The sequence below is a fragment of the Hippichthys cyanospilos genome, chromosome 18 (assembly GCF_059441005.1).
Source record: "Hippichthys cyanospilos isolate Australia breed blue-spotted pipefish chromosome 18, RoL_Hcya_1.0, whole genome shotgun sequence".
NCBI classification, from domain to species: Eukaryota; Metazoa; Chordata; class Actinopteri; order Syngnathiformes; family Syngnathidae; genus Hippichthys; species Hippichthys cyanospilos.
In genome coordinates, this window is record NC_142386.1 from 11521103 (window position 1) to 11548982 (window position 27880).

Below are 27880 nucleotides of genomic sequence, written 5' to 3' on the forward strand. Positions count from 1 at the left end.
CCATGTATTTATTTTGTTTTGCAGTAACTATTAAAATGACACAAATTTGGTGGAAATTTGTCAATGTCAAACATAATAGCAATTCCCGGGATCTCATCTTGTTAACACATTGAAAATCAAAGCTTTAGGTAGGCTGAAGTTTGTAGAAATGCTGTCAAGTATAATCTAATTAGCAGTCATTCAACATGATGCGAAAAAGCCATCCAATTGTCCATCAAGTTCTACTCCATCACCTGCTCCATAAAGTTACATTATAAAAGCTACATGTGGACTTTGAAACGCTATGTGGGTGCACAGCCTGAAGACAACATACACACACACACACACCCACACATACACACGCGACCTCATCAAATTAATGAGCCTGCTCGCCTTGAGCAATAAAGAAGACCCATGAAGCAAAATAACACCTTTTTTGTATGAATATTGCAGATCAACAAGCAAGAGCGCTCTACTGGAGGGCTACTTTTCCGCCATGAGTTTCATCGACGGTGATTTTTCAGCAGCGTGACACAAAAACACATCGCATAAATTTACTCCATATCGCAAATAGAAAAGAAATTGCAGTCCTTTTTTAATTACATTTCATCCCAATGTATTTGTCCCATTTAATCAAGCCGAGTGCCCAACTTGATGACGTGTCATAAAGCGGGCTCTTATTTTACTGCCATTAAGTGGTGAATCCCGCATTTTCTGACATCATATGAAATGGTCTCGGCAATCACCATCTAATGCACATGTTACGTACCGTGTCACTGATTTACACGTGCGCTAATGGGAAGAAAAGCCTCCTCTTAAGGGGGAACACCAGATAAGTGAGACGTCTCCATGATGTGGGACAGTCCAATCAATATGTGATGGGTGAGCACCCCCTCGCATCATTCCCTTTTGGAACATGTCCAAAGAAAGAAGAAGAAAGAGCGGACCCATGATGTCATCCACATGTAAAATATGCGGCCTCGGAAATTCATTGCCAATGGACTTATGGGATCAGTTTGTCAGTCCAAAGGTTCCACTCCAACATGCGTTCCTGTGGAATCGCATTTATTAGGTGTAATACAGATAAATAGCTCAGCTGCATGTGATTCAATAGGTTGAATTTTTCTTTACCAATTGCGTTTGCATGTGCATCAGTTTTACTGATGATGACTGCCACTATTTCCCCTTCACCCCCTCCCTCACCCCACCTCCTTTTAAAAGCATTTTTCACCAACCGCGTTCGCATGATGCATTTACAAGAATGCAGATAGCAGCAGTTCTTAATTACTCTCTTGTCAGAAAAGCACTTACAGTATACGACGATTGCAATTTAGTCTTTGCGCTAGCCAAAATTTCCCGATTCGTTTGAAATTATTTTGGACATGTTGCCAGATCTAACACAAATATTACAATATGCGCTTCTTGGAACATTTTTCAATAGAATCCGGAACAAGTATAACATTATGTGTGTGTGTGTTTTGTTTTTTAACATTTTTTTAATTATAGTTGGTTGGATGGATGGATGGATGGATGGATGGATGGAAGGATGGATGGATGGATGGGTTATGAATAGATAGATAGATAGATAGATAGATAGATAGATAGATAGATAGATAGATAGATAGATAGATAGATAGATAGATAGATAGATAGATAGATAGATAGATAGATAGACAGACATTTGCAATCAAACTTTATGACTGCTTTAAACAATGAAAGTGGGAAATTATGATTTTTTTCCGTTTTTAACTTTCATTTACATATTGTTTTTTACTAATGTATAAAAATCACATTGACCTAAACAATGGAAGAGGGAAACAATGCTCTTGTCTGCTTTTAACTTTCATACGCATATCGTGATTTACTAATGTAGGAAAAAAACAAAAAGGTGCTTACCGTGGGAGACGACCTGAAGCAGAAGTCCGATGAGCATCATCCTGCGCGCGTACATGGGCCACTTTTTCCGAAGGGGGGAATCCGTCAACTGGCTGCAGCTCACCAAGCCGTTTGCCGCTTCCACATGCAAGGCTCCTCCGTCCTGCGAGGAAGATGACGATGAGGATGCGCCCCGAGATCGGAGCGGCCAGGTGAAGAGATGCACAAAAGTTGTTGGCCAAGAAAGAGCAACGCCGCGGAGGGGACCGTGCAAGTGGCGAGCGCGCGCGCTACTGGTGGCAGCGCGCAAGTTCTCGCGATCTTTGCCGCTCCATCTCCGTCTCTTGCGTCCGCGATTTGATTGATTGAAATGTCCGAAAGAGGTCCCTCTGCTCCACTCGCGAGCGCTCATATGTGTGGCTCCCAACAGTTGTCCGCTCGGAGAAGTGAGACTACGCAAAACTGGCGTCTGCTGTTATTAGAGAGGTCACGTGATTGGCCCCTGGAAAAGGAGGAATAATCCCAGGAGCTGCAGCAAATGTTTCCTGCGGGGGAACAGCTGTGCGCGCGGACTTGACATGATGGACAGCAGTGACAGGGGAGGGGAAATCTCAAACACAAATTGGACTAACCTTGACATAACTTTTATAACTTTCTCTTTCGCTGTAACGCGTCTCTGTAAACTAAGAGTTAATTTACAAGAGTATCTGACTATTTCGTTATTGTACAGAGTTGTAAAATGCTGTTTAATAGTCGTCCATTTCATGTAAATTAACAGTAGTGATTTAACAGCATATTCCCGTGATTTTACAACAGTATCTTACAGTGTTTTTTTGTTTGTTTGTTTTTTTATATAAAACTGTAGATTTAATATTAAAGTATACTGTAAAACGAGGGTATCCAAACTATGGCCCGGGGTAAATCTTGGTAAATCGTAAAAATAAAATTTGCTCTTAGGAAGTTTGTCTTACATGCTGTTAGAGCTTTTGTGACTATGCAAATTAACAACTAAATAAAATTGCTCATCATTACACAGTAGTGAGTGAAGATAAGTAATTTTTACAAGCAAAATGGTGTCCACCTTTGGCTCTGTGTCAAGGCACATAATGTGAAAATTTCTCATGAATGAGGCTTAAAAATGGTGATCTTGGATCTAGTTTTAGTTCGGTATGTAGAGATTCAATTTAGATGGTGTTCAATGCAGAAGCTGACATTTTCTGATGGATAAAAACTGATAAATATGCAAATGAAATGACAGATTTTATCGTGCTTCATTAATTAACGTTTAAAAAAAACATGCAATTCAAAATACATCAAAGGGACTGGTACCAAATGTCAAACATGTTTATTTATTTACTTGTTTGTTTATTTGTTTGTTTTTAATGTATTTATTTATTTTGAATGGGAATATTTAGAATTTTTTAAATGGCTGGCATTAAAAGAGTTAATTTACAGAATATAAAGTTAAATATAAATATAAATGTGAGTTTTACATGTCATACATCACTCTAAAGTTTAAATGGTTTAAAACGTGTCTTATTTCTAATACAAAAAATACTAGTATTAGAACAGGTAGACTTTTTGTATCCAATATAAGCATACGAGCAAGCCCGTGAGTCGCATTTATTTTTATTTTGAAAATGTAATCATTTATTCAGATGTGTCTATGCATTATTTACAGTAGCTACATATTGGGATGTCATTTTAAGGGAAATACCCTATTGATTGTATCATGCAGGCTAATGTGCAAGGGTAACAAAAAAAGGAACAAGTACATGAATAACTAAATAATCATTTACATGTCGTCAATTCTGTACATTTGTGCATACATTTGGCAGCAACATTTAATGTTTTATCACCATATAAAGTTATGGTTTGAAAAATATCAGACAACTGTGTTTAAAAAAACGGTAACAAAGGTTTGTCTTTTCATTTGTGTCTACACACACAAAATGGTAAGTGTAGCGAAACTTTTCACCTGCTTCCTGCACAAAAATGAACAAATCCTTGAATTCAGTCGCAACCTCATTATTTGGTGCTCAGTTAATAGTTGTGAGAAATGCTGGCTTGTCATGGTCTCTGCATTTCACAACTCTGGTGGGTGATGTTAATAGTTAAACGCTAATGAAACCTGCTCCCCATCCTGCCTGACTGCATCACATCCTGCTTTCATATCTGCTTGCAGCAGGATTGGGACTGTGAAATCTTGCCTTTTTTTCCACCGCTGCAGCCAGTCGAATAACACGCAAAGAAAATTGCGCTGCGCTGTAAATATTGACTTATTTTGCTCACCTCTGAAGACAATGATGGTGCAGTCACTTGGAATTGCATCAAATAATATAGTTTATCAAAGGGTTGAGCAAAGCAAATAAACATAAATGACACATTTGGGTAATGATGGGTGATGATGCCACTATAGGTGAAATGCAGTTTAACTTGTGGTTAAAAGACATCAAACGCCTGCGTGTTTCCTTGGTGTGCACTCACACTTGAAGTGTTTACATTATGTGGAATTACATTTTGAATTACAAAAGTATTTACAATAGTATATGACTATGACTATTTAGAGAGCTATTCGAAAAACGGGATAGTTTGTGACGAGAATCATTACATTTGTGTTTCTCCAACTACATTTCAATTGAATTACAGAACAGTAGTAAAAGATTTACATGATAACCAAGACATGTTTATTATCCCACATCTGAGAGAATGCAGAGAACGTGAATGCAATTATCACTCATGCCCACTGGATGGCATTATCATTCAACGAAAGTCAGTTTCTTTTCTCATTATAACTGCCTGCCCTACAACTATAGAAGACTGTTTCATTAACATTTGGTAAATGTGTCTAAATTTCATGTCACATACACTACAAGTAAAACAAAATATTGCTGAGGTTTAATTTACTTTTTAAAAAAAAGTCTTTAGGTAGGCAATTTAGAAAAAAACTTCTATAATGGCCAAGAGCCAATCAGAGAAAAATGCAAATTGAATGCAGTCCATTGGTTGCTTGATAGAGTGACCGCCAGCTGTGGAAACAAATCTCAGAATGCTCTATTAACAAGACAATTTTTTAATGTAAAACATATAAGCAAAAAAACACCCAAGAAAATCTCTCAAGATTCAATTCTCAACATAACTTCACAGTAACCTTACAGTATGAGTTTTGGTTTTTGAAACCAGAAGTAAAAAAGGGAGCAAATGCCCGTCGGTGCATTTCACATTTAAGCCTTCAGTGATAACTTACTTAGTCCGACTCCAATAAATACCCCTCATAATACCATCATTTATGACACCACAGCTGGAGAAATCATATATGAAAGCAAACATACGCATTACCTTAATCGTGCACAACAAAGGCTATTTTCAAGAGCATTTAAACATCAATAAACCTGCATCAATTAAAACTCATCACTCCATACATGATATCCATTAATTGATCATGAAAAAAATAAAATTACAAAAACATATTAAAAATGAAAAAAATTAAATAAAATGCTTGCACTCATCAGAACGGCTATCCTCCAAAACACCTGTTTAAACACAAAATCCATCCTTCTTTCTTTCCTCAAGGAGACTTCAATGACTTGGTTGATATTTTCCTCTCCTTCAGCCATTGTGGGTTAAAAAAGCGAGTAGATGTAATTGATTTTTCTGCGCGAGGTCCCCGGGTCTGGCTCTTGTTTAGGCTACACCGTTAATGCAATTCCACCCAGCTTCACTGTATAGCTGGTTTGATCTGCATAGCGCTGCCTCACAAGTCACATTCAACATGAGGCCTTCTAGCTGGCCTTACTGTCGCCAACTCATGATCTGCTTGACTATCGCAACTGTCTATTAAATATATATGCCCATTCACTACAGTGCACAGACACCAGCGCTGTTGATTCTGAAGTCATCAGGCAGATTTCATGCAGCCTGGCGACACAAGTTAGCTCAATTCTTATTGGATAAAAACTCTAACCTAAAACTATAACACTGGAATGAGCGTAACCAAATGGATATGCGATGGCATGAAGAGAACAGAATATGGAGAGTAATTAGATAGATAGATAGATAGATAGATAGATAGATAGATAGATAGATAGATAGATAGATAGATAGATAGATAGATAGATAGATAGATAGATAGATAGATAGATAGATGGATGGATGGATGGATGGATGGATGGATGGATGGATGGATGGATGGATGGATGGATGGATGGATGGATGGATGGATGGATGGATAGATAGATAGATAGAGAGAGAGAGAGAGAGAGAGATAGATAGATAGATAGATAGATAGATAGATAGATAGATAGATAGATAGATAGATAGATAGATAGATAGATAGATAGATAGATAGATAGATAGATAGATAGATAGATAGATAGATAGATAGATAGATAGATAGATAGATAGATAGAAAAATTACATTTAAAATTAAATTAACTTTTATTATCATTATAATAATGATGGTAGACCAGCAGGGAAAGCCAAGCTGGCTCTGAGGGACCACCAGTCTTTCTAACTTTTGATTGACGTAAGATAAGATTAACTTTAGTGTCCCCGAGGGGAAATTTGTTTTGGCCAAAGTGCTTTAGACCACAGCAGTGTTTAAAGCAGATATGCATATAAAACGCACATATAAAAACACACCAGCGTAACAGCATGGTACAATCAGCGCAGGGAATCAGACACTCTGGCATGTTCGTAGCTATACCTACGATGGAGTCAGACTTGCTTTTAAAAAAAAAAAAACTGCCGAAGATACACAAGAAGAATAAAATATAGAGAAGCACAGTCTTTTTTTTTTGTACTTGATCCTACTAGGGTTCTATCCCTTTCTTAACTCTTGGTCAATAGAGCAATCAAAGCAGGGAGAAAAGATCATTTAAATCGGTTGCTTTTGCAAAGACACATTCTGAAGCATCTACCTGAGGATAAAATCTCAGATTATAAATATAAAATATTTTGAGGGTCAGCAGGGTTCTTTTTGCCAGACTGAGCATTGATTTCGGAGAAAGTGCAAGTTTTCCGACCGCACATGACAATAGTCAATCTTCATGAAGTAACTCATTGGGCTTTTTATCGCCAGAGAGAAGACTAAGAATAACAGTATCATCGGAAAATTAAAAAATGTAGTTGTTTGGCAGTTTACTCCTGCAATTGTTGGTATAAAGAGTAAAAAGAAAAGGTGATCTTACACCCTCTTGTGGTACTCCCGTGCTGTACCTTCCTGAACAAGAAAGAATTTCATTTACTTTTATCTGTTGGAATCTATTAGTTAGCGGTGAATAAAACCATCTAACAATAACATGATTGGCATTCATATTGACTGACCTTATGTCAAGTAACTGAGGGCACAGTGTCAAACGCAACAATTGATAATGTAGGAAATATCATCTTGGTCATAGTTATTTGCATGGATGCAGAAAAGCATTTACTACTTAATAAAACAATAGGAGAAACTGTGAACAAGTGACATGTCAAAATTTTTAAACTAGTTTTGACGAATGCAATTCTAATGTGAGAAATGTACCGAAGTGACTGAGATAACTAAGTGTCATTTGAATTAATTACATATTTGTAACTTTGATGTTTTTGTTACGTATTTCATTATTTACCAAGTCAATCAAATTTGATTTTTAACTACTTTTTTATTTTCACTTTCATTCTTTCTCTCTTTCTTTCATTTTTATTTTTTTTTTTTTTAAACACAGAAATTGCATCATCGAGACCTTGAATTCCTGGCAACAGGTGATGGTGAGATGAAGCCCTACGAACCTTGGAAATTTATCAACCAACTGAGCGGATACATGCACCAACACTTAATAGTATTTAATTATTCTTTGGCGTCATCAAGAGTTCAATAAAGTGTACTACAATCACATTTCTCCCTACAAAACAAGTGATAGGATCTCAGTGAAAACTGCAAATATACATATACAGAATATATATTGTGCTTGCGATGCTTTGAATTAAATAATATGGAGAATTCAAACATTTCTCGCATTAATCAAAAGTATTATACCACTGTCGTAAAACCTTTCATTTACGTGCGACACTACATTTCTTTTTCTCTTTTTATGACAGCGCGACCAGAAGTATGCAATTTCTTTGCTGTCGGACGGGTATTGTTACATAAGAAATAAACATAAAACAAGACATTATTCCACTTTGTGATAATTCATTTCACAAGAGTAATGTAGTTGCAAGACCCGTTCCCGTCATGGATGTCGAAGATGCTCACGCGACAGTTGAAATGAGAAGCTCTTTTTTTTTTTTTTTTTTTTTTTTTTTTTTTTTTCAAAATCATTATTATAGGTACAGTACTAATTCAGTACAAAGAAGTGCAGTGCAAGTAACATATCATGACCGCCAGGGGCATACAAACAGATTAATGTATCTGAATTTGTGGAAATGGCATTTAGAAATGGCAGCTCTAAACCGAGAGAGACAGAGAGAGAGAGAGAGAGAGAGAGAGCTCATTTTTTGGCAGCGGCATGCTTGTGGCAGTTGCCACATTGATGCCGCACTGTTGCCACTTGGATGCCTCTTTCGAGGCCTTCCTCCAGATTCCACACTGTTGCCACACTGAGCCTCATGTTAGACTTTGTAAAAAAAAAATGGTATGTTATTGTTTTTATCTCACCGATTATTGTATGGATGCCTCTTTCGTAGCGACTGTTGTTGCATTTTCCTCGCCCTTTATTATTAATATGTTTCTCATTGTTCAACCACTCCAACTTCAGGACTATTTTCCATAATATTTGATTATTAATTGCTTCAATTATGGAATGTAGTCTGCTCGGGAAGCGAACAGAATAAGAATTTCACTGTGTGGTATAGTACTATACATGTGACAATAAAATCTCTTTGAATCTTTGAAATATTTTTACAAAAGGAAGCGTACAGGGGATTTGAATGAAATACTATAATACCCCCAAATATAAGACGCACCTGTGTATAACACACACCCTTAATTTCGTGGTCAAATTCTGGTATTTTCTATAGTACCCTGTATAAAACGCACCATCAATTTGGCAACAATGTACAAACTATAGCAAAACATAAATAATATCATCTTTTGTAAGCTTTTTTTAATGTGTTCATACCCGTAAGTTGTGTAATTGTTAATTGTATTTCAGATTTCCCACATTGTGGGCAGTCAGTGAACGCCTCGCCAGTGTAATGTTGAACATGTTCAAAGCTTTCGCTTTGACTTTTCCTCGCGAAGCTGTTCAAGTTCATTTTACCCTAAATATCAGAAGTTGAGCAGCATCTGTGGTTCACCAAGTTTATGAGTGTGTGTATATGCCAAAAGACCGCAATTAATAAGTCATTTGTAATACCTTTTCATACTCACTCTTAATTGAATCAGCCGGAGACGTCATAACTTTGACATGATCCTCTTGGTTTTAATCATATTCCTACGCATGAACAAGGATGCTCTCCGACGTTGGTTCAATCTGCTCATTTCTTTTATTGAAAACAATGCCGTAACAGCCTCAGTTCACACGAGCTGTTGCCAAATGCAACCGGCACTTGATACTACCAGAGAACTGACGTCTCACTCCTATAGCTCGTTCCATTACAGTAATTATTGTAAGCAAGAATATTGTAAGTAAGAATACGGCCGTTACAAAACTGCACATTTGTGGGTCAAAACTCGGATTGTGCGGCTCCCAGATCAACCTTCCTCCAACGGTGTCGAGCCATTCATGAGGGAAAATAGGCTATCGGGCAGTTGTTAATAATTGAAAGGTGCGCAACGGGGTAGGTTTGAAGTGGGTAAACACAATGCCTACTCTAAATAAAGTAAGTATACGCCGTATCACCTCCACTACACGACAATATACGGTTCTCAATTTGCATTAGTATTGTTTGGTACTTTTTTGGCACAAATCGGTTTCCATAGAGCCGTATCCCTCTAACAGATTGGACGTGTCGCCTTCAAGAAGCCTAAGGAAAACAATCTTTATATTTTCAACTGCGTTTTAAGTTCCCCTGAGCAGCACTCTCTGGTCGTTAAATCACTCCTTTTACTTGCCAGTGCCAAGGTAAAGTACAAAATAGAAGCGTACTACTTGTCAAAGAGCGTATTTATTTGCTTCACTAGCGGAGTGTGTTCTTTGAGTTCTTTTTTTTTTTTTTTTTTGCTGTTCTACACTGCTGTCACGACTCCACTTGTGTTGATGTCACGTCACGATGTTTTGGCAATCATCTTATATTTATTTCACACGTCTTCAAGTTGATGTCCTTTTTGCTTCGTCTTGTGCTTGACAGGCACGCGCATGCACGATGACTTCCGCGGACTTGCGCACATTTTCAATGGTCAGAGACGTCATCCTATCCGTTCATAAAGGCACCTCCGCGGAAGATCAAATCAACTTTTACGACCGGTGGGCCCGAACCTACGAGCAGGTCTTGAACACAACCACATGATCACACCGTGTATACTTGATCCCGGTCTGCTCAAATCACATAATTCGGCGGGCTGTGTAATGGCCGCCGATCGATAGAGGGCGATAGTGATGTTTCTCTCTCTCTCTCTCTCTCTCTCTCTCTCTCTCTCTCTCTCTCTCTCTCTCTCTCTCTCTCTCTCTCTCTCTCTCTCTCTCTCTCTCTCTCTCTCTCTCTCTCTCTCTTTTTTTTTTCACGTGTCTAAAGCGAGGTTTGGCAGTGGCTCAACTGCCGTGCTCAGAAAGGGAAACGGGAAGAGAAAGGTTAGGGGCGAGGGGCTTGGTAGGTCTTGCACGGAGTGCACGCTGAGCACATGCTCTGTAGCGTATTGGACAAATAATTACTGAGAGAAGGAGCCGGATCAGCCCGTCCAAGTTGAAGTATTTAGTTTTGTTGAATGGAAATTTAAAATAAAGTAAGGAATTGCTTATGTTTATTAAAATAAAGCAAGGAGTAGCTTGTGTTTGTTTTGTTCGCTGCTGCTGTTGCAGTTTAGTACTCACTATTTTTTTTATGATGCAGCATGTTTGAATGTTGTTGGTTGAAGTTTAATTTTGTTGCTTGTTTATTGTTGGGAGCATTTTTAATGTTCAATTAAATAAGTAAAACCCCTTTTCTTTGCTTGAGTGCAATATTTAGTTCGCCAAGTCATCTATCAAAATGTATGCTAAATTTGTCATAAATATTTAAAAGAAAAGCTAAAGTTAAAAGAGCCGTTTGAGAGCCAAAAAGATCCGGTTCTTTTCACTGAGCCGATCCAAATGAACCGGGTCACCAAAAAGACCCGGAAGTCCCATCACTAGAGGGCGATAGAGCGCCGCCCCACCCAACGCCGTACTCTTAAATGAATACTGGGATTCGTCATACTTCAATCGGTGACACACTTAATATTGTCCTTAAAATATTGTAAGTAGAAAAGAACATTTAGGTATTTTGGGAATTGTGCCAAACATGGCTATATATATATATATATATATATATATATATATATACAAAGTGAAAAGTGTAAAAATTAAACATTCAATTCAAACATTCAATTCAATAAACAATTCAATATCACGAGATCACCACTGCCTTCAATACTGTAATCAGAATTTAAAAATGAAAATGACTCTACATTAGAACTGGAGGGCAATCATGCCACTGGTTTACTTATTTTTCAGATTAGAAGAAATTGATTTGCTTGTTTCCAAATTTCTCTGGAAGCCAAAAATCGGTCAATGACACAGTGAAAATCAGTGCTTAACACTAACAATTGAGTAAAGTGTTCACTTTACTCTCATCATGTCAACCGTGTCCTTTCCACTTTCCTTTCCAAAAAACTGCAACAAGCACCTCTGTTTAGACTATTTAATATTTTAATAATGAACATGTTTTACTGAAGGTAAATGTAAACAATTTAATTATTGCTGGTCTTCGGTGTGTGTTCCACAGGATGTTGAACTTCTTGAGTACCGTGCTCCCAGTCTGGCGGCTGGCCGAGTCTCTGCTCATTTCAAAGGCAACCGTCAAGCAGCAGCAGTCTTGGATGTGGCTTGCGGCACAGGCATGATGGCCAAGATGGTGGGCATCATGATTTGGATGGTTAAATTAATGGGAGTGGCGCTCACTGTCACCGCTTACCAATGGACTCAAAAGTCCACGTTATGACAAGAAGCTTCTATGTGGTGGCGCAGATGAAGCAGGAGGGATTCGAGCACTTCGTGGGCATCGACGGCAGCGAGGGCATGTTGCAACATGCCCGACAGAGTGGTTTGTACCAGGACCTCAAGAGAGCCGTGCTCGGAGACCAGCCGATTCCCGTTCCGTCAGGTCATCAGTTTGCCCATCCGTTTGTCTGCCCGCCTGTCCGTCCACCCATCCATCCATCCACTTCTGAGAACTCGTAGGAAAACTTTGGCTTTGGCTTACTTTTACATAATCATACAGAACAACAACAGGTTACTAGGGAGCTTCATTTCCATACCAATCATCTGACTTCGCCCTTTAACATTATTAGCAATCCTGGGACCCATGGCTAACCAATTCAAGTTTGAATAAAGCACTAAAATGCACAAAAAATACGATATCGTAAGCACTCACATGAGTTCAAATATTTAGCATGTCACCATCTTGAAACCGTGACGCGACCAATAGCAGACCAGTATCTTAGGGAGTCATGACACCGACCAGTAGCAGACCAGCATTGGAGTGATGTAAGCAATGACACGTTTAGTGACATATGAGCGCAGTGCGCCTGGCAGTCATGCACGCACACTGACCACCATGTTTGAGAAGAGAAGTTTTTTTATAACGTCGTAATGCAAAAAAAAATGTAAAGAGGGGACGATAAAACGTTGCAGTCTACGTAAAGTGAAAAAAACATAAGGCAAGGACGTCATAAACTGGGGGTCCACTGTAGCTGGTTACCTGTCAACTTATCAGTGACAATGTGCAATTAGTATGTAATAGCATGATTTTGAAATTTCCACATGTGGATGCTGTGAAGGCGCTCAATTGTGATTGTCTTCCCCTGCAGGTGACTTTGATGTAGTGACAATTGTCGGTGGGCTGAGTTCAAGTCACATTCCAGTGCAGGTGATCGGGGAGCTGTGCCGGGCCGCCAAGCAGGGTGAGCAGTCAACGCTTTGGACGCTGTTATTGCTTTTCAGGTCTCAAAAGCTGACTTGTAAACCTCACAGGAGGCCTCATCTGCATGACCACCCGGGCAAACACTGACAACATGGACTACAAGACGGCCTTGGAGAAGGTGATGAAGCAGATGGAGGACGAGGGACTGTGGCGCCGCGTGGACGTGACTCACGTGAGCGACTGGGAGCGGGGGGTGACTGACCAGGAGAAAGGATACATCCCTGGATGGATTTATGTCTTTCAAAAGGTCTAACACTACAATGCCTTGGTACATGGATGCACCAAAGCTATAGCTTTAACGATACAAAGTGGGATGGTATTTGTGTGTGTGTATTTCGTTCACAAGCCGTGGCTGTGAGCATAGCACATGAATAAATGTTGTTTCTATGAATTCAAGTTGTACTGCATTTGATTCACCTTCTTGACTGACATCTGGGATAGGAAAATAGGTGTAGAAATCCTAATTCCTGCTACAGTCTGGTTTTCGCTGCTGGTCCTTTGCTCAACCTGCCGATGAGTTTGTAAAAAGCACTGGAGGCGAAAGACAGACAGACTGAATTTATTCATCCATAAATTTTCTGCAGCCGCTTATCCTCATTAGAGTCAAGGGCTGCTGGTGCCTATCCCAGCAGTCTTTTGGGTAGTCGGCGGGGGACACCCTGAACTTGTTGCCAGACAATTACAGGGCACGCAGAGACAAACAACCTTTTACGCACCCAATCACACCTAAGGACAATATAGAGTGTCCATTACACCTGCCGGAGTGAGGTGGATTTTAACACGGAATCCTGAACTGTGAGGCGGACGTGCTACCCACTCTTCCACCGAGCTGCCCAACTTGAATTTGTCATACGTAATACACGTGAAACATTATTGCAAGAAATACTGAACTTCAAGAATACTATATAACATGCCCATTAAAGGTATCAAAGATACTGTGTACTAGTTTACATGGTAAATGAAAAGTATTGGATTAAGATTTTACATCACATGAGAGCTCAAAATGTTTTAGAAAAGTCTGTTGAACATTGTTAAAGAATTGGTTTTAACCTAGGTGCTTAAATATTTTTAAATTTGTATAATGACATATCAACACTTAGTAAATATTTTGTTCGTGAACTTTTTAACTTGCAATTCCGTTTTCTGAATGTTTTTTCTGTAATTATTTGTTGTGCTTGAGCGATGCATGCAAGTTTGAAATGTACGACAGTAATTAACGAGGGGTTGAGTTTCTTATTTGGAGAACACGCGTTGGCTAAACATGTTGACAAGTTGTCATTAAATTGTTTTTGGAGTAATTGGTAAATTAATTTGGTTTAGTTCCAGTGAAGGTATGTGAGAGTCTACAATGCCTCACATTTCAAAACATAACATCAAGCATCATTAAGTGAATTACAAAAATTATTGGTCATTTTTGGTTCACTGAATAGTTTATTAGATTTTTTGGGAAGTAAGTTATTACCATAGAAAATCATTTTCTCGCAATAGTTTTCATATAAGTATTACCATGCATGTATCTTGTTTATGCAAAGTGTTACTAGACCATGCCATGAAGATATTGAAAAATCACCTTCTGCCAGCTGGTGGCTATCCTAGCTAACTTCGAGCAGTAGGTGGATTTGAACTCGAGTCCCTGAACTGTGAGGCAAACGTGCTAACGCTAACCGCTGCTTAACCGAGCCACCTCATAAAATCCAGACACCAGCAAATATTTGTAATTTAACCGATTCCATTAATCATGCAATATTTAAATGTGTGCCCCTCCAGACGTTCCGCAAAGATCTGCTTCATTGGAAGTAATTGTAAAGAAAGTTACATTTTCCAAAACACAAATACATGGTGACAATAGGAGATCTTAACACAACAGAAAGATAAACTTAGATGCTGTACGCTCACTCAATACAATTGCGCTGACTCACGAGATCACGTCATCCCGTGATATCAGAGAATACTATATATAAACCCAGGTTGTCCAAATGAGTGGTGATGGATAATTTGAACACGAACAAAATCAGAATAGCACAGTGTAGTAGTGGTGAGCCTAACAGTTTGAAGGGTCCTGCGTCAGAACTGTTGTCCAGCCTTCCTGTTCTACTGTCGAGTTTGCATTTAGTTAGCATGTTGCCCCCTTGCTCAAGTGGCTTCTTCCTCTCAGATAAAAAAAAACAAAACATGCTCGCACCCAGCCCTCACTGAAGACAAACAAACGGCCCACAAATGCGTGTTGATATTGATGTGCTGTGGAAAATGACTTGTCCAAATCGGCGGGGACAGCTCTGCCTAATGGGGTAAAGAGCTGGAAAAAGAAGAAGCAGGCTAAAGTGAAAGCTGGCAAGCCAAACTATTTTGACATTCACAAACACGGGAGCAATAATATTAAAGGCATTATGACGATGATAGTCATGAAATGCCAATGAGTGAAAGCAAAAGATGTGGAGTGAAACCATTGGCGTCCACAAAGGCAAGAAGACTTTCTGTCAAACCAGTTTGACCGGCAACAGGCTACGCATCAGACTTCGGGCCTCACAAAACAGCTGCCATCTTCTCGTTCTATTTCTTGGACTTCATTCAAAACACTTGCGGTCCAATAATATAGCAATCTAAACCATCACATTTCCACTCGCAAAATGTTTACTGCAAACTTCTGATACAAGGGCACATTGATGTGGTGAAGACCTTTTAGGGTCTTACTAAATCACAAACAAGTCTGGGCTGGACATCTCACTATCAAAGGTTAACAAGTTAACAAGTTAAAAATGTCACATTTTCATTTTTAAATAAAATTACATTTTCAAAAATTAAATGCACTTGAAGACAGAATTGAGCTCATGAGTCACTTCTTGACACAGAACACAACAAGGACACGCAAAAATAACAACAACAAAGAAAACAAAGTACAATTGGGTCAAGTAAAAGAGACCAATATCAGTTCCATCTGTTTTCCAGGTCAAAAATGTAAGACTTGGACAAAGTAAAAAGTTAGTCAACAGCTTTAATGTCTCTTCTATGTTTTCGTTTGGGTTTGACTCTTTGGATGGCAACAACCTTCATCCTTTTCCATGTAAGCCTCCTCCTTTCTAACGCACAACTGTCAACTAGGTGTTCATTCAAATCTCTTGCCTGACAGCTCCGCACTCATCATCAAGCTAGTTTGGACACATCCAGACCATCCGAGAAAGGTCACGTCTATTGGTGGTCTCTTTGATGAGCTGATGACTAACCCTATTCAAGCTGCTCAATCCTTAACCTTATCATCTACTTGCTGTTGTCCCTGCAGTGCCACTGTTTCTAAACTTATGCATCATGGCCAACCTCACTGCTACTTTCTGTCTTATTACCTTGTATGTCTTATATAAAAATGAGGTTTACACTTTGATCCATATAATAGAGTTAGTTCATCTCATCTCGTCCAGATGGGTGATTTATCATAAAGCATTGATTCAGGTCCTTGATTATCAAGTACATCTCAAAGGTAGGACTTATTCAGTATTACATAGTTAGTGAAGGTCTCTGGACCTACATGGACTTTGACTCTGTCCAGGTCACATCAGCCGCTAGTCCAGATCTTTGATGTGTCAGCTCCAGTTCAGAGGTAGGTCTTTGAAGGGTTGGAGGACGCATCTTCATGTTGGCTCCCTTCAGAGTCCAAAGTCGTGTTTTGGACCTGCTTGTCCGGCTTCAGTTGAGACTCAGCAGACGGCGCGTTGCTTTGTTCGCTGTTCCCTGAGTCTAATCGCTTCAGTTGAGACTTGGTGGACGGCGCCCAGGACTGCTCAGAGTTCTGTCCTAACCCCCAGGTGGTACCACCAGGGGGCTCGGACTTGGTAGAGGGTGGCCGGTAGCTGGGAGGTCCAGTGAAAAGCGTCCCGTTGGGCCTCGCTGCTGGAACCCGGCGGAGGGAGCCGGTAGATGAGCGAGCCATCAGGTATCGAACAGACGGGCTCTTGTCGGCGTTGTGCTCTTTGAGGGGGCATGCGGAACTGATGAACAGCCCCCCTCCCAGAATGAACAGGATGGACGCCCCCCAGCCAATATAGATGCAGGCACCTATCTCACGTCGCTGAGCGTCAATGGCGGCACTATAGAACTTCCGAACCACAGCACCGGCCACCCAGGAGGTGGGAATCAAACACAGCAATCCGGCCAGCAGCAGGACAGCCCCGGCTGCCACCGCCACCCTGCCTTTGGACCCGGACCTCTCCCGATCCAGAAAGCGGGTGCACTTGCCCCCGACGAAGGCCAGGACGAGGCCGGCGCCGCCGGTCACCGCCGCAAGCACGGTGAGTGCGCGGGCTGCCTGCAGGTCAGAGCTCAGCGCCAACATGGACTCGTAGGGCTTGCACTGGATCTGGCCCGTGCTCTGGACCACGCAGGTCATCCAGATGCCCTCCCAGATGGTCTGCGACGTCACGATAGTGCTGCCCACAAAGGCCGTCACTCGCCACATGGGCAGCAGGCAGCTGATGATCACGCCGGCCCAGCCTAGCAGGCACAGGCCGCTCGCCAGAAGCTGCATGCCCGTCGACGCCATGCCTGTCACCTATGGAGGAATGTAGCATGTGGTTATTGGCGAAGCACAAGGTTTGCCTTTTAGGAGCTAAGATTGGCTAATATAACTGATCCTCAAATCATAGGATCTGCAAACCTGTAGATGGAACCTCAGAAGGGTGAAACATCACATTTTTAGCACTGCTGTGGGACTGTCTGTTTGCTTTGAAAACCTGAGAAACATCTCGGGGTTTAATGATCACAAGTAAGAATTTCCAGACGCAACAACTGATCTGACATGGTGGCAAATGGCACGCGGATGAGTGAGCTCAAGTGCAGCATCTCAGTGACATCGAGCAACAGTTTGTTAACCTTTTGTGTTGGCCGGCAACTGCGGTAAGACTGGACTGTGTTAAAACCCACAGACTGGCTAGAAGGAAGACCCCCCCTCCCCCAAGGACCCCCAACCCCAAGATTCTGATGTTACAAGATGAATGAGGATGGCCTGGGTCGATGTCTGTCTGAGCCCGCTTTTCCGGTTCTTGTGGACACGTGAAAAGAGACAGAAGAAGCCTTCCTAACATGTCACAAATGTGCTCTGTCTAAGAAAGCCAACCGCTCAATTGCAAGGATCAAAAATGGTTCGTTTTAGCAAACACACCTCAGATGTCGTCTTCCTCTTCTGACTCGTTGCTGTTAGCGTGCCGCATGTGATGTGTGCTTTTCTCTCAGGTGTCCTCTCTTTGGTGTTAACTTCTTTTGCTTTGTCTCACCTGAGAGTCACTCAAGTGAAGGCGAATACATGCAACCACACCTGCTCTTTTGGGAGCTCAGGGGGCGGAGCCTCACACTACACCATCATCACATTCTGCTCCCTCCCTCACACAGTGTGTGTATGTGAGTGTAGGTGTGCGTGTGTATGTGTGTCTTATATTTAAAATAATTTTGAACCCTTCTTTTGATTTGATCGCTGTGGGTAGATCAGCGTACCCTCTTTAATGTAGCCTCCGGAGTGTCTACACAACTAAGAGTCCTGAAATTTCATTGTATTTGGCAGATTTCAAATATGATTTGTGAGAATGTTTTGATTTGTTAAAAAATAACTACCTCAAGCTGACTGGCCTCTTAAATGACAGCAAACTAGTTCAATTATTGTTTAATTGATCGATAATAACAGACAGTCACACACCTCACTCATGTGGCGCCCCCAAGTGACTTGGAGGAGAAATAGTTTTTACTTTGAAAGTCATCATTGTAAAAGTGCGGCAAAACTGACAATAATGATGTTTTATTTTCAAGCAATCATATTTTGCAATATGTAATAAAAAAAAAGAAAAGAATACAGTACAGCTTGTATGTACAGACAAACTTACTGCCCATAATTATGATGATGAGATTTTTAGCAGACTCCTCAGTTGTAATGTCTTTTTTATGCTACTGTAGTTGACTCATGAGTCAAATGAAAGCAGTTTTAGAACACAACTGAAGTGACATGAATGGCGTTCTTGCTGCGGCATCATTAAAAGGACTTTTCAAAATAAATATCTTCAGGGTGCTACAGTGACGCCTTGAGATATGAGCCGAATTTGTTCTGCGATGCTTAAATCTGTCCTCACTGAAATGAAGAGAAAGGAGATCAAGATTCCCTTCTGAAATACAGCACACCGAATGCTTTGGGTTTTTTTTTTTTTGTGTATACGCTTTTTTTTGTTTTTTGTTTTTGATCCATCTATATGTTTTGCTCCGCCATATACTTAAACTACCTTGCTTCTAAAACCCATCACTATCGATGCTATGGAATTTAGCATTCAGTTGGCAGGTACATCTCAAGCAGCAAGTGTGACAAATATAAATGCGTCATTGTCTTTGCTTTCTGTTGAGTTTTATTACAAACGTGAAGCAGAAAATGTCTTCTTTTTAATCAAGTATACTATATTTGTCTAACTGCTGCTTACTGTGGAGCAAATTGAAATGAGTTGACTTGCATCCAAGGATGAGATTTTGCTTGCAAGTCAAAGTGGAAAAAAAAAAGCGAAATCAGCCAAATGACGGCTTGTATATGGTGAAAAAATTGACATTCAGGTCGCTCGTATCTCCAGGCGGCACAGTACAACACATTCCGACAGTGCTACAAAATGTCTTACTTGACATTGGGATTGATGAAGTGGACTGAGAGGGATTCCCCATTACCTATGACTCTCCAGATTCGCATCCAAAAACGCTTGCACTTATCTGGACTGCGTGGTCTCCCTCTTGTCTTTCAGCATGCGACTTCAACATTTTTTGCCACATTTTTATTCAAAGGGGCAATTAGTGCACTTCGTCAGTGTTGGAAAAGCTACGACCAAAACCCCAAAGGTCAAGAAAGTGAGTCAACAGGTGTAGACGGAGCAGACCAGCACCCCGCCAATGATAAGCAGCGCCCCCGAGGTCCAGCCCACGTAAATGGAGGCGCCCAACTCGCCGCGCCGCTCCTCAGAGGGCAGCGGGTTGAAGAAGCCCGTGATGATGAAGTGGGCCGACAAGCTGACGGGAATTATGCACAGGACGCCGGCCACCACGAAGGCCACGCCCGCCGACAGTCCCACGTTGTTCTTGACTGGCCAATCGTGGCGCAGGAAGGTGGTGCAGCGTGCCCCCAGCACACTCAGGCCCACCGCCAGCACGCCCACCGCCAACGACACGCACACCTGCAGGGAAGCCCCAAAACATTTCAAGGGGTGTGTACAAACATGTGCTCTGTCCCATCTTCTAAGACATTAGTTCTCAATCATTTTACACAATACATGTGAATGGATTTTTTTTTTTTTTTCAGCAAAATACCGCACCAGGACAAGGCATTTTGAAATTAAATTTGTAGTTGTATCTCCAGCCTCATGTTATTCAGCAACTCCAGAAGATAGATCGTGCAACATCATCTGTGTTAATTCTGGTTCATATGCCAAAAAATACAGTGGTACCTCGGTACTCGACCGCCTCTATACTCGACCAAATCGGTGCTCGACCAAAAAATTCAAGTAGATAATGCATCGGACCTCAAACAGATTTTCGGTGCTCGACTAGCCGAGCCGAGCCGAGCCGAGCCGAGCCGACCCGAACGCGCTCCTCGGCCCTTCTCGGCCAGCGGGTAAGCGCCAGTTCAACTCAGACCGCCAGCGGAGTAAGACGTTTGTTCGAGTATTTCTTCCCGGATTTAAACTTTTTCGTGTTGCTCTAGCCCTTAATAATGGGTCCAAAGAAAGACAGTGATAAGGGGAAGGCAAAGAGGAAAACAATGAGGACCACTATTGAACCGAAGAAGGAAATTATAGCAAAATATGAACGCGGTGCACCTCGCGTCGCAGTTAGCTAGCGTCATCATGGAAGGAGTAACTCCCTCCCGTCCTCTCCACATCCATTCCTGTATGCCATCAACCACTCTCCAAAACGTAAGTAAATTATACAAAATGGTTTATAATGCTTTATTTATCTTTATCTTTATCTTTATCTTTATCATGTACTGCTTGTGCACATTTACTTGTGCACACATACTTTCCATTATTTCTTATGGGAAAATTGCTTTCGGTGTTCGAACAAATCGGTGCTCGACCACCACCTCAGAACGGATTATGGTCGAGTACCGAGGTACCACTGTATATACTAATGGCAATGCACAAACATTTCACACTTAACAAAATAAACGCATACCACATTTTTCAAAGAAGATAATATAACACACAACAGTAAGTTCCTTCATGTTGCAATTTATTAGCTCTTAATTTGAAAAGAAAAATGTACTGTTCATGTCATTGCATGAAAACGCATTAAAAGGGCTGAAACATGTTATTCAAGTATGTACTTTCCATAATGTAATGTGTGCATATAAATTATGTTTGGCACATTCATTTGGCAATTCAATTTCTTATTAAATACGAGTTTTATGGTACCAATCTTTCCAACCAGGAAGTAATACTGCTCATTTGCTCTTTCCGTGTAGCTACCCCACCATCTTGCAGCTCAAGCCCGCAACATGCATCCGGCCATCATCCTGACCGCTCGTCGTCACGGGGCTTGCGGCTGATTAAGACCGGGCCAAAAAACGGCATTTTACTGTTTTTAAAATGGAAAGGGTCGTTGATATAATGCTCTCATTAACATGCATTTTCAGCTATCAAATCAGTCCCTGTCATAAAAATAGTTCCCCTGCACGTGAATTATTTACTACTGATGCTAATTGTCCAGCTGTCTGCTCACAAACACACAATTTGGCCACCTCAGCATTTCTACAGTAAACCGCTGTAGCTAATAAAATGAAATGTTGCTGTTTACTTGGCCGAATCAGTGCAAAAATTCCTTCTCCTCAGCTCAATGCTCAATGAAACTAAAAGACGATCGGCATGTATTTTCTCTTGCACGGGGGAGATGCTGGGAGTTGAGAATTGCTCCTGTCTCACTCCTGTCGTCATAAGTGACCTTCAAGCCGTGTTCATCAGCACGGGTGTCCCACACACAAAATTAGCAAGGAATTCTTAGAAATGCATCAGTGAAGGAAAACAATACGTTGGAGGTGTTTATGGTGAGAAATCAATACTGGAACATGGTTAAAAGCGTCCCAAAAAAGTTTACTTTTCACGTTACAGTCCCTTTCAATTTGATTTGCTGTTACCTGCAGAAACTATGTTAAAATCTCACATAGCCTCTAAAGTGCCTTTGCACATCCCCTGGGATACATCTAGCATTACTTGAGAACCACTGTCCGAAGACAAGGCCTAGCTCACAACTTTGCCACCACAAGTGCAGTTTATTCTACTGAGACTTTTGGCAAACCTTAAACTGTTTGTCAAAGATATGTTGAAGCACTTATAGACTTTAAGGACCGTGTACTGTGCCCTCTGTCCTCACTTGTAGGACTGTTTCGGCACACTGGTAGAATGTGTGTCTCATCAAACAAAACTGACTATTGTCTACCTTTAGTACTACCAATGACACTGCAAAATTCTATCAGAGAGCATCTCGCATTTCACTCGTGGTAGTGAGTGCACAGCAGCACAGTTTTGAATAAATATTAGTAGATGTTGCTCTTCTAGTTCACAGAAATCGAAGGATGGCCTGACGGATGCATGGACGGATGAGTGGACGGGCATACACACAATTACGCACCAGCGCCCGAGAGGCCTGCAGGTCCCGAGGCAGAGCCAAGACGGAGTCGTAGGCTTTGCACTGGGCGTGTCCGGTGCTCTGGATAACGCAGTTCATCCACAAGCCTTCCCAGAAGACCTGCGCCGTAACGATGTTGGAGCCCACAAAGGCTGTCACCTTCCAGGCGGGTAGCCCGCAGATCAGGCCGGTGCCCAGCAGGCCCAGTAAACCCAGCAGCACGCCCACCAGCTGTGTCCGCATGTTTGTGTGCTTGTCTTAATTGGTCGTCTTGTTGCGCTGCTCCGGTGAGTATGGACACACCCCGATCCAGTCGCGCCGCCTCTCTTGCGTCTCTGAGGGACACCCGAACCAAGGCAGACAAAGCAGGAAAGACAACAGAGCACCTAGCTCAACCTGTTTCTTCACAAAAAACAAAGGAGGAGCAGGAAGCAGAAGCCAAAAGAAACTTGACACAGCCGCTCAAAACAACACATTTGTTTTTTGTTTGTCTGTCCACACAGTCGACACCAGCAACGAATCGAGGCCTCATAAGCGCAAATCTTTTGCTACTTCTCAATGCCATATATTGACAAGTCAACTATGAGCTAACAGATCACGTTGCTTCGGTCGTCACAATTTTTGTGATCTTCGACATTATATCTAATGTGCTGTTTTTTTGTGTCTTTTTATATTGTTACTACGCACCTTATGATGAAAAAATAAACATAGTCGCAATGCAAGCAACTACTATATATTTAGCTGCAAATTGCAAATGTCCAAAAGACAGATCTGAAACGCATATCACTCAAATCACACATGACGCATTTGTTGAACTATGATGCTATTGGTGCACAGAACAATCCAAGTTATCCATCTGTTGTCTTTTACAGGGTCAGTCCAGAATTGGAGGACATTTCCCTTTCCACCCATCGAATTTTAAATAATCAACATACAGAATACTTAAACATTCCGTTTATGGGTTAATTTGTTTGTCCTGAGACCAAATCTAAAAAGAGAGGGGAAAATGTTTGAAAATAATTTTTAAAATACCAAGTAAGTCAGGAGTACTCCCGAAAAACATGTTTTTTTTGTTGACACACCTTCATCTGACAATATTGAATCAAAAATGAAACGTCAAAAAAAAAGTTAAAATCCCAAAGCAGCATTCACATGATACGCTGGACAGAAACAAAATCACAGTGGCACTACTCCGGTTGACTCAATTGACAAACAAACAAAAGGCACTTGTTCTCTATTTTCTTTGCTAGCTTACATAACATTGCAAAGATTTGCCTTAAATTGTTTGTTTCAGCAGTTGTTAGTGGCTGATTATCACCAAGTATGTCTTACAACTATAATGATAGTCTTGACAAAATGGAAAAGGAAGTACATTTTCGTAAATTGACAAGAGCAGTGTCCATACAAGCTGACTGCTGGATCATGAAACAACGAAAACGGACACAAAATGGCCAGATGTTCAGTGGCCTGACGTACATTCATACCTTGTGGAAAGTGTTGTGTATGTGGCTTTTTTTTTCCTCCTAACTTTGAAATTTGAAACCCACAAAATCTGTGTCTGTTTATAACCATTTGTGGTTGTACAGTTATGTTATATTTCACATGCTCCTTTATAAATCTTATACCTACAGTAATATATAATGTACTGTATAATAGTATCTTTTCAGCCAAGTACCCAAAAACGAGTGCAAAGCATTTCTGGGTAAAAATAAATATACATAAATAAATAACACGCCATCAGTGTCTGATTTATTAAACTTTACACCATTTCAAACTTCATTTGAAAAATGACTGTCCTCTTTTGGATCATAGGAGAAATCTGTTAACAAAAAGAAATAATAATATATAATAATAATAATAATATCATTTAATATTTAAATGAACCAAAATGTTAAATGTGTTCAAAGTTCATGTTTAAAAATATTACCTGCTGCAAAAAAAACAATCTAAAGGAATGCAAAAAAGAACCATATTTTTAATTCTAAATATGTATTATAAATGCAGATATTAGACATTAAAAAAACTGTACTGTGTATTGTATTTTTCATTAAAAAACGCCATATTAGAGTATGATAGTTTATTTCCTGAATATACAGTAAATTAGATGAACATGGATTTTTTTTCCTTCATTTCAAAATTATCAGTGTCAGTGAGACATTTATATCCTCATTTGATCCGCAAAAATGCCATCACAAAGGTTCATTAAGCAGAAAAACACAGTCAATCTTGTCAATACTGGAAAATTCCAATCTCCCAACCTCATCACAACATAACGTCACAAAACTTTCCCCTCTGAAATAGCATACGATTTGAACGAAATTGGGATGAGATGGAGCGTTAATGGGAGTGCCTGCAAATAAAAAAAAAGTTGACAAAAATTGTGAAAGGTAGAAATGGCAAACAAGTTACCCCTGTCGGCCACGTTAGTAACGTGCAAAAAAGCTGCCAAAACTTGCCGACAACAGCGTCATCTGCTGGATAGGCCTTGTCAGTACACTTGCTGCGCTGAAATTAAGCATTCTGGGACACAATTTCAATATCAAGAGTGACCAATTTATTGGCAGAATTATGAGAAAAATGTATCGTACATATCCCACAGGAGCAGTTGAACGATGACTTGACAAGCATGACTTTCTGCTAGCATTTAGCCTCCATTCACACTCATTAAGTCACCTGCTGCCAATTATGCAAAGTTCTAAACTTGAGGCGTCTTAATTAGCCTGGTGACATAGCCCGAAATTAAATGCTTCATCTTGTAGCCTTGAAAATATTTTCAGCAGCTGAATTGATTCGAGGTTCTTTATAGGTCTCATGCGGCCACATGTTTATTAAAAAAAAATAAAATAAAAAAATTAAAAAATAAACTGGTTACTTCACATGCACAAAATTACAACCAATATTTACATCTAAGATGCAAATAATGGCAGTGGAGTCACAAACTCTACCCTGACCTCAGCTCATGTAAATGTTTAACCAAGCGGGGTCCAAACTGTCCGAGGACCAGTATCCTGCATGTTATCCAGGTTTCTTTCCCGACACAACTAATTGAAATGAGCGACTCATCCTGATCATGTAGGAGTGTTGAGAAAAGAAATGTGGAAAACATGTAGTATAAGGACACAGTTGACAGCAGTTTAACCCACATTTAGCCACAATTTACCTTCAATTGTATGCATGCTAATATCCAGTCAGTCCATACAATGGCAGCAGCAATCCTTTTTTCCATATTAACAAACCGCAATTTAAGATTTTAGGTGACAAACCGGATTTTCATCCAAGACCTGATGCACAATTGAGACAACCCAGAAAGTGACTGATTAATAACGTGATTTATTTAAAACATGCAAAAATCATTTAAAAAAAAAAAAAAGCAAATCATGGCTTAAAAAGTAGAGAAGTCGACATGCAGCGTCAAACGTAAGCGCCCCCACCGGCGGCTGAGCGCGACGCAGAAGAGTACTTGACAGAGTAGCGACCGTCCCGGCGGGATGCGCACGACTGGCAGCAGAGCAGAGCACCCCCGATCAGCAGCAGCCCGGCAGCCCCCCAGCCTATGAAGAGGGCGGCACCCAGTTCGCGCCTCTGCGCCTGGTCCACCATCGGGTTGTAGAAGTCGCGAATGATGACGTGGGCCGACCAGGACACCGGAATCAGCAGCAGGACCCCGGCCGCCGCGCACAGCACCCCGGCCGCCGCCGCCACGCGGGTCTTGGCCACCCGTTCCTCTTGCAGGCAGTTGGTGCATTTGGCGCCGGCGCCGGCCAGCGGTAGACTGGCGGCCGCCAGCAGGACGGCCACCACGGTGAGAGCGCGCGCAGCCTGCAGGTCGCGGGGCAGCGCCAACATGGAGTCGTAGACTTTGCACTGCATCTGGCCCGTGCTCTGCTTGACACAGTTCATCCACAGGCCCTCCCAGAACACCTGCGCTGTCACGATGTTGGACCCCACGAAGGCGGACACGCGCCACATGGGCAGTGCGCACGTCACGATGGCGGCCAGCAAGCCCGTCGTGGCCAGGAAGACGCCCATAAGCTGCACGCCCGCCGATGCCATCTCGCTTCGCTCCCTGATAGTTAATGCCTGTGTGCGCGTCTGAAGGTGCTGGCGGAACCGTGGAGATGTTGGGAATGGGCCATCTCTGCTTCTTAAGCACCCGACAGCTCCAAGATGATTGGTTGCCAGCCTAAACAGAGATTGAGAACACCTGTGGAGGCCCTTAAACGTGCACGGTCGTTTGTGGGGGAAATGAGACATGAAGTCTAATATGCTGACTCGCAGTGGGTTCAACCCAATAAAAGCGACTCCCCAATCTGTAAAATGTAATGTCATTTTATATTGGAGAATACTTGAGCTTCTAAATGCTTGAAAAGGAAAACTTCACTGTTCTGATTTTCTACTAAATATTCGTCAATAATAGGTCCTCAATTATCTTAGGCTTGATTATTTCAGCTTACAAACTAATGGCACTATTTTTATTACATGATTTATTAAATAAATTTACTCTGATCACTTTAAGTGTCTTGCAGGTTGCAAATCTATGCAAATGTTAGTATAGGAGCCATTGTTTGTTTTCAGTTTGGTTGTCAGTTGTTTAGGTGGTCACTAGGTGGCGGTATAAGCTCCTGCGGTGGTTGACGGAGCAACCGGTAGCGTCTTTAGACACAGGTGTGTGGGCAGCCAGGTGTGCATGGGTGATAATTAGATGACGCACTTTTAACCGCTTCTCTGTGATTCTAAAGCTAGACTTGATCATAATATCCACAGTTTAAGACTTAAAGTGTACCTAATGTCGTTTTTGCCCTGCCACTTTCTGTCAATGAATTGATTTATTCATTTATTCACTTCCACTTTCAATTTTTTTATGTACAGTAATGTAAGATATTACATGATGTACCTGAGAGGCAAGAAAGGTACCTTTAAATAAAATGCATTATTATTATTATTATTATTATTGTTCATCTTTGTTTTCATGAAGATTTCTAGTCATTTTCTGGTTGAAAATGCTTATTCATATGGTGTAGTATGTCCACCATTTATTGGGAGGTTCCGCTGATGAGCGCTAATTTTACACCTTCTTTGAGCAAGCATTATTTGCTCCTCTAAAATCCCCGTTTACTATTTTTACGTTGTACTGTATTTGTAATATTTGCTCCGCCTTGGCTACTAAAGGCCGAGCTGTGACGTGTAGTCATTGATAGGCAAGTCTGGATGCTTTTAGCGGTCAGGCAGCACCAGCTCACACAAGATTCCAGTCTATGAAGACTATAAACATTCAACTCTAAGTGTTTGCGAGCCCTAATAATGAGAAGAAAAATGAAGGAAG

The 27880-nt window shown here is 41.0% G+C and overlaps 5 protein-coding genes across 8 annotated transcripts in view; 1 reads left to right on the forward strand and 4 right to left on the reverse strand.

The window, feature by feature from the left end:
* gfra3 (GDNF family receptor alpha 3) overlaps window positions 1–9419 on the reverse strand; it is a 56913-nt gene extending 47494 nt beyond the window's left edge. For 2 of the 3 annotated variants that reach the window (XR_015868528.1, XM_088440090.1), the window contains exon 1: window positions 1876–2330. Coding sequence is in view for 2 of the 3 variants with exons in the window: in XM_088440090.1 (XP_088296216.1) it covers window positions 1876–2266 (391 nt within the window). In the remaining variant the exon portion in view is untranslated. Of the gene's footprint in view, window positions 1–1875; window positions 2331–9205 lie in introns of those variants that run through there. The other variant, XM_088440092.1, reaches the window with a different exon arrangement.
* On the forward strand, window positions 9358–13324 carry LOC148408966 (methyltransferase-like protein 27). 2 transcript variants are annotated; one of them, XM_088440094.1, is made up of 6 exons: window positions 9358–9657; window positions 10126–10263; window positions 11737–11865; window positions 11979–12114; window positions 12821–12913; window positions 12984–13324. In XM_088440094.1, exons 1-6 carry the CDS (start codon window positions 9640–9642, stop codon window positions 13184–13186), a joined length of 717 nt encoding a protein of 238 aa, XP_088296220.1. In that variant the 5' UTR covers window positions 9358–9639; the 3' UTR covers window positions 13187–13324. The 2 variants fall into 2 exon arrangements, with proteins under 2 accessions (XP_088296220.1, XP_088296221.1); XM_088440095.1 differs by lacking the exon at window positions 9358–9657 and adding an exon at window positions 9674–9899.
* A 2222-nt stretch (window positions 13325–15546) lies between these two features.
* LOC148408967 (claudin-4-like) lies at window positions 15547–18205 on the reverse strand. Its single transcript, XM_088440093.1, has 2 exons — window positions 18083–18205; window positions 15547–17473 (listed from the first exon to the last, which is right to left on the reverse strand). The coding sequence occupies exon 2, from the start codon at window positions 17462–17464 to the stop codon at window positions 16520–16522; it is 945 nt and encodes a 314-aa protein (XP_088296219.1). The 5' UTR covers window positions 17465–17473; window positions 18083–18205; the 3' UTR covers window positions 15547–16519.
* A 410-nt stretch (window positions 18206–18615) lies between these two features.
* On the reverse strand, window positions 18616–22865 carry LOC148408968 (claudin-4-like). Its single transcript, XM_088441071.1, has 2 exons — window positions 22561–22865; window positions 18616–20111 (listed from the first exon to the last, which is right to left on the reverse strand). Exons 1-2 carry the CDS (start codon window positions 22798–22800, stop codon window positions 19794–19796), a joined length of 558 nt encoding a protein of 185 aa, XP_088297197.1. The 5' UTR covers window positions 22801–22865; the 3' UTR covers window positions 18616–19793.
* A 2795-nt stretch (window positions 22866–25660) lies between these two features.
* On the reverse strand, window positions 25661–26631 carry LOC148408969 (claudin-4-like). Its single transcript, XM_088441613.1, has one exon. It carries the CDS (start codon window positions 26608–26610, stop codon window positions 25969–25971), a length of 642 nt encoding a protein of 213 aa, XP_088297739.1. The 5' UTR covers window positions 26611–26631; the 3' UTR covers window positions 25661–25968.
* Window positions 26632–27880: the final 1249 nt, after the last annotated feature.

Excerpts from the sequence above, each read along its gene's own strand:
- LOC148408969 (XM_088441613.1), bottom strand. The coding sequence starts at position 26,610 with ATGGCATCGGCGGGCGTGCAGCTTATGGGCGTCTTCCTGGCCACGACG.
- LOC148408966 (XM_088440094.1), top strand. Across the intron at positions 10,264-11,736 it reads GGGCCCGAACCTACGAGCAG|GATGTTGAACTTCTTGAGTA; the intron begins GTCTTGAACACA and ends TGTGTTCCACAG. Across the intron at positions 11,866-11,978 it reads CAGGCATGATGGCCAAGATG|ATGAAGCAGGAGGGATTCGA; the intron begins GTGGGCATCATG and ends GTGGTGGCGCAG.
- LOC148408967 (XM_088440093.1), bottom strand. The coding sequence starts at position 17,464 with ATGGCGTCGACGGGCATGCAGCTTCTGGCGAGCGGCCTGTGCCTGCTA.
- LOC148408968 (XM_088441071.1), bottom strand. The coding sequence starts at position 22,800 with ATGCGGACACAGCTGGTGGGCGTGCTGCTGGGTTTACTGGGCCTGCTG. Across the intron at positions 20,112-22,560 it reads TGCAGGCCTCTCGGGCGCTG|GTGTGCGTGTCGTTGGCGGT; the intron begins GTGCGTAATTGT and ends GCTTCCCTGCAG.